The following is a 6000-nucleotide window of genomic DNA, read 5'->3' on the forward strand; positions in this document are numbered from 1 at the left end:
ACCCTGCCTCCCGTTGCTAGTATTTGGATGTTCGTGGCTCACGAACAATGGAATTGTTGTCGATACGCATTTGAAGCAGTCATCATTACAAGTTATGCATTATGTGGCGCGTCTTTGTTGACGATGACCGCCATAAGCGTGGACAGGCTTCCCGCCCTGCTGTTGGGGCTGAGGTACAAACAAATTGTAACTTCGAAGCGCACATACATCATTGTAGCTACCTTTTGGATTTTATCTAGTGTCACTGCTTTATGCTACACATTAGATTATCGTGTAGCCACTTGGTCTGGCCATGATCTTGCCTTGTTATTTCAGTCGCCTCGTATATAAAAACTTTTCGGGGTCTCGGTCACCATCATGCTCAAGTACAAGGTAATGTTCAACAACAGCCGAGCCAATCAAATGCACTGAACATGGCGCGATACAAAATCACATTAGTAGTTTGTTATGTACCATTCTTAATCATGGAAATTGTAATCGCTTACAGTAAAACATATTCATCACGCTTTGTAGTAATATGGGAAGTAACAGCTGTCTCAATTTACTTTAACTCGACATTAGACCCGTTTCTTTATTGCTGGAAGATTATTGAAGTAAGAAAAGCAGTAAAGCAGACAATTAATCAGACAAACACTTTGCTGTCTATGGAGTTAGATCCTCCTCGAGTTAGATTTCTATTTGTTTTTTCAAAGCCGAGAGTCACAAAGTCACAATTATCCCATGACAACGCTCGTAAATATATCTTATTAGCCAAGCGCGAGGAGCGTACTGGGAGAATATCGGCCCGGGGTCTTGACAGTACGGACCGTCGGTCCGTACAAAAAAGATCGGGGGCCGATATTCTTCCAGTACGGTCCTGAGCAAGCTTGGTTAATAAGAGATTTATTATACGACTGAAGTTCAAAGGGACACAAGAGCGGTGTCATTTGGGACCATTCGGGACAGTGCCCGGTCCAATATTTAGAGAATATTGACCGGCAATGGAGCATTTTGATTGATTGATTTTAGTTATTGGCCCTCTGACTGCCCGAGTCGTGTAATAAATTATGTTATTAGATAGGAAGAAATAAGAAGCCCAAATAATATTGTTGGTCGCGCTTTGTGCCTTGTCTGTTGTGAATATTTTACCTGTTTATTTAGGTTTTTTACGTTGTCAATATTTTGCCCGTTGTTTTATGACTTAAAAGTTGATTTATGTTAATCATCAATTAATACTATTGATTTCTGTGTAAAGCAAAGCCCTGTGGGGCTCTCACATTTAATCAAATTATCAAAATGGCTTGTTGTGTGCACTTAGTAGCTTTTTTTGACGGAAAAAACTGAAAGAAAGGGAATCGGAGACAATTACCATATCTTGTCAAGAGCATTTTTTGTGCTGGGTAGCTACCAATGATCATGAATATTGCAAGGCATAATGAAAGAAAGATCTGCATTAATTTTACTCTCAAGTTTTTTTCACATGTAGCAATATTAAAGTATTGGCTAAAACTTCAAATAGTAGTTTGAGAGAGCTTTTGGAGGTACTCCTTTGTCACGATAAAAACATTTCAACGTTTTTTACCTAATATAACTTAAAGAAAGCGCTTGGTATCGACGCCACATTGCCAAACGAGTTGTATTGGTCGACGTTAGGTCTCGAGTTTGTTTTGATATCAGAAAAATGTCCGTAATACTTATGAATATGCAAAACTTATGAACGCAAATACGAAATAGAATTAACTATAACCTGTTGTTTCAGAGTTTTCTTCAGTTTTACATCGCTCGATTTGGTGAAATTACGTGTTATCGGGGAAAAGGGATTCGAATGAGGAATATATTGAACTTTATAAGTTAATTAATTCAAATTTAAAAGGTTGCAGTACATCCAGCAGATCGCTAATTCAGTTTTTAGACAGTTGTTCTTAATATGGTATATTTGATTCTATGTCTATCACTTCCGAGTGGTTAAGTGTCCCCAACCTCCACACCTTTTTCTTTAAATTCAGTTTATAACGCGTTCCTTGAAGTTGGCAAAATTGATTTCAATATATATTTAACAATTATTCTTTGAAATCGAGGTGAATAGTGGCTAAATATTTACCTTGCCGCTTCGCGGCTCGGTAAATATTCCCGAATGCCACTATTCATCGAGATTGAAAAGAATAATTGTTTTAGTACATACACACGAAGTGATCTCAACAAAATTAAAAGGAAGCCATTTAAAGGCAATTTCTGCTTCTGAAACTTTAGCGGAACGCGAGTTTACGCCCGCTATTTTGTTTTTCACATTATCCACTCGCTCGGAGGTGTACATTGTTGATTAGCCCGAGATAGCGAACCAATCAGATTGCTTGAAACGCCAATATCACTGAGTGTGTATATACTAAATCTCATTAGACGTTTTGTTCTGTGGTATCGCTGAGTTATGAAGCACTCAGGAAATCTGGAGAAATGAAAAGTTGCGCAAGAATTTCTGAAGACGTAGCCAAGAGCGATCATAGTTTCATAAATGATAAAGTTATCCCTTCCTGGATTTTCCTTCTCGATCAATAGATTATCATGTTCACTTTAGCATTGTCATAAAAAATTTTTATCATCAGAGGACAATTGCCAACAGCTCGACGGAATTACAATATGAAGAACTAAGTCACCTGCCGGAAGCATGAAAGCTTGTTTGATAAGAAAATAGTTTACTAGTCTCTTCGCAGACAAGACGTTGGAAGAAAAGAAATGATGTAACAAAGCTATAAGAGGCTTACTAATATCCAAGACAATCCCTTAGAATTTTTTGGAGAAAGGAATTTAGAGAACAAGTAGAGAATGTAAGAGAAAGAAACGGCTGAAATTGTCTGATCGCGTAATTTCTTTGCTCTCCTTTGGTTTTGTTCTAGTGTTGTCGGGTGCAGTGCCGCTATACTAATAACGAAGACCACCTAGCAAGCTGACCTAGTTTCATTGATAGAGTGTCAATCAAATGTCCATATCATTTGTGTAAAGTTGAGCCTTGAAACACTATCAGTCTAAGCAAGCTAAAACTATAGGAGATTCTAGCTAAGGATGTCCAAGCTATGTCAATCAGTCCAGGTGTTCGAATGCATAAAATGATTTAAAATTAATGTATGGACACAGATGCAAACTTCTTTTAAAAAATTTGAATTCAACTGTGTAATTGATTACCTTTTGTAGCTCTTTCACCTCTGTTTCGTACACGTCGCTCCTTCGCCCACGAGTCCTGCTGCTTAAGGCCTCAAACTTATTCACGACTTAGCCAAGTAATTCTTAATGAAGCGTTAATGATATAATGAGTGCTTGCCCGTAGGCTTAATAAAGAGGAATAGTAGGTCGAAACGTGAAGAATAGTCATGTTAAGGGTATTTTGATAAATTTCTCTCTTATTTCCATTTCATACGGGAAGTAGCTGACAAGTTAAATCGACAGGTATAGGATTTTTGACACAACAGACAATTTTCTTTGTGACGTTTATGAAACGAGTAAACGATGATGAGGAAGTCTTTATATGATTATTATGTAGGAACTGAGTAAGTTTTCGATGATCGTCGTTATGTTGCTGTTTAGACGAAATATTTCTCGTGGCAATCGCAGATAACCCCAGTCCAAGAAAAAGGAAACGAATACAGAACAATGTCGACAACAAACTTCAGTAGAGGTGGAACACTAGCGATAACAATTCAAGAATTACATTGCTCCCCCCTTCTGGTGGGTGTGCTTCAAAAAGAATTTGAAATTTATTTCTTAGCAATCTACATTCTCCTTTCCATCACAGCATCTCTTGGGAACTTTCTTATCCTCTTTGCCCTTCAAAAAGAATCTTCCCTTCATCCGCCGTCCAAACTCTTGTATCGTTGTCTGGCAACAACTGATCTTTTGGTTGGTCTCGTCAGCCAGCCTCTCTACGCTATTTACTGGATGTCCGTGGGCCAGGAACACTGGAGTCTTTGTCGATACGCGTTTGACGCAGCCTACATCACAGCGTATGCCTTATGTGGAGTGTCTTTGATGACAATAACGGCCATAAGCGTGGACAGGCTCCTCGCCCTGCTGTTAAGGCTAAGATACAGAGAAATTGTAACTTTGAAGCGCACATACATCATCGTAGTTACCTTTTGGATTGTATCTAGTGTCGCTGCTTTATGCTACACATTAGATTACCGTATAACCATTTGGTATGGCCATGTAGCTATACCATCTTGCCTTGTTATTTCAGTGGCCTCGTATATAAAAATTTTTCGGGGTCTCAGTCATCATCAGGCTCAAGTACAAGATCATATCCAACAACAGCCGAGCCAATCAAATGCACTGAACATGATGCGATACAAAAAGGGATTGTACAGCGCTCTGTGGGTGCAGTTAGTATTAGTAGTTTGTTATGCACTATACTCTATAATGGCAATTGTAATCGATCGCCGTAAAACACATTCATCACACTTGATGGTAATATGGGAAATAGCAGTTCTCGTAGTTTACTTTAACTCGACATTAAACCCGTTTCTTTACTGCTGGAAGATTAGTGAAGTGAGACAAGCAGTGAAGCAGACAATCAGACAAACACTTTGCTGTCCTTGGAGTTAGATCCTTCTCGAGTTATATCTGTAATAGTACTTTCAAAGCTGAGTCACTGAGTCGCAGTTATTAGATGGGAGCGCTCATCAAGGTACTTCTTTGTTACGATAAAACAATTTCAACGTTTTTTTCCCTAACTTAAAGAAAGCGCTTGGTATTGGCGCTACATTGCAGAGCGAGTTGCACTGGTCGACGTTTAGTCTCGAATTTGTTTTGTTATCAGAAAAATGTCCGTAATGCTTATGTTTTTGCAAAGTGGTTTCGTTACTTAGTGTAAGGTAACAAACTTTTTGAATGCGTATGAAATAAAATTGACTATAACCGGTTGTTTCAGAGTTTTTTTCAGTATAAGATCGCTCGCTAACACGTTTAACGTCGAGAAAATAATTCGAATATTAATGAGGAATAAAGTCAACTTAAAGAAAGCGCTTGTTATTGACGCCATATTGCCAAACGAGTTGCATTGGTTGACGTTTAGTCTCGAATTTGTTTTATTATCAGAAAAATGTCCGTAATGCTTATGAATTTGCAAATTGGTTTCGTTACAAGTTGTGTAAGGTAATTAATAAACTTTTTGAATGCGTATGAAATAAAATTGACTATAACCGGTTGTTTCAGATCAATTTAAGATCGACCGATTTCCTGAAATAACATGTTAACGTCGAGAAAATAATTCGAATGAGGAATAAAGTCAACTTTAAAAGTTATTTAATTTAAAGGGTTGTTATATATCTACAGGTCGCTGATTCAGTTTCTAATCAGTTGTTCTTAACTAATACTTCGTTCTATATCTACCACTTTCGAGAGGTTAACTGTCCCTAACTTCCATTCCTTTTCCTTTAAAGTCACTTTAGGGAGGTTTTTTTGAAGTTCAGAATTGACTACAATACAGGAAGAATATTTCCGCTTGATTATCGGCTCCAGAAAATGACAGTCTATCGCAATATATTGCCTATTCCATCATTAAAAAAGCGACAGAAAGAAAGTTCCCCTATTTAAATTGTATTTTCAAAGAGTAATAATGCTGATGTTTTGGCAAGGGATTTAACTTAAATGTTAATTTGTATTCAAATTCAACTCAACTAATTGATATAAACAGCTAATAGCCGCCCACATATAATTGTCTAATAGTTTAATTGTGGTCGCTGTTTGGAAAACAAGAATTAAATAAATTTCGATTCCACGAAGGGTTAACGGTCGAAACTTTGAAACTCTTTACGGTGGCCAATTTACATTTCAACTTAGTCAATAAAACCAAATTACCTTATTATTCCAACTGACGCAGCACTACAGTTTCTTTAGAAACTTACCCCTCCCCCCCCCCCCCCATTACCTTCTTTATTCATTAAACCCGTACCTTTACTGCTGGAAGATTAGTGAAGTGAGACAAGCAGCAGTGAAGCAGACAATCAGACAAGCACTTTGCTGTCCTTGGGGTTA

At 37.8% G+C, this 6000-nt stretch overlaps 1 protein-coding gene across 1 annotated transcript; it reads left to right on the forward strand.

The window, feature by feature from the left end:
* The first annotated feature begins 3401 nt into the window (after positions 1–3401).
* On the forward strand, positions 3402–4886 carry LOC111321231 (melanocyte-stimulating hormone receptor-like). Its single transcript, XM_088739474.1, has one exon. The coding sequence runs from the start codon at positions 3622–3624 to the stop codon at positions 4567–4569; it is 948 nt and encodes a 315-aa protein (XP_088595600.1). The 5' UTR covers positions 3402–3621; the 3' UTR covers positions 4570–4886.
* The last annotated feature ends 1114 nt before the right edge of the window (positions 4887–6000 follow it).

This window comes from Stylophora pistillata, chromosome 11 (assembly GCF_964205215.1).
Source record: "Stylophora pistillata chromosome 11, jaStyPist1.2, whole genome shotgun sequence".
NCBI classification, from domain to species: Eukaryota; Metazoa; Cnidaria; class Anthozoa; order Scleractinia; family Pocilloporidae; genus Stylophora; species Stylophora pistillata.

Coding starts and splice junctions, on each gene's coding strand:
- LOC111321231 (XM_088739474.1), top strand. CDS start 3,622: ATGTCGACAACAAACTTCAGTAGAGGTGGAACACTAGCGATAACAATT.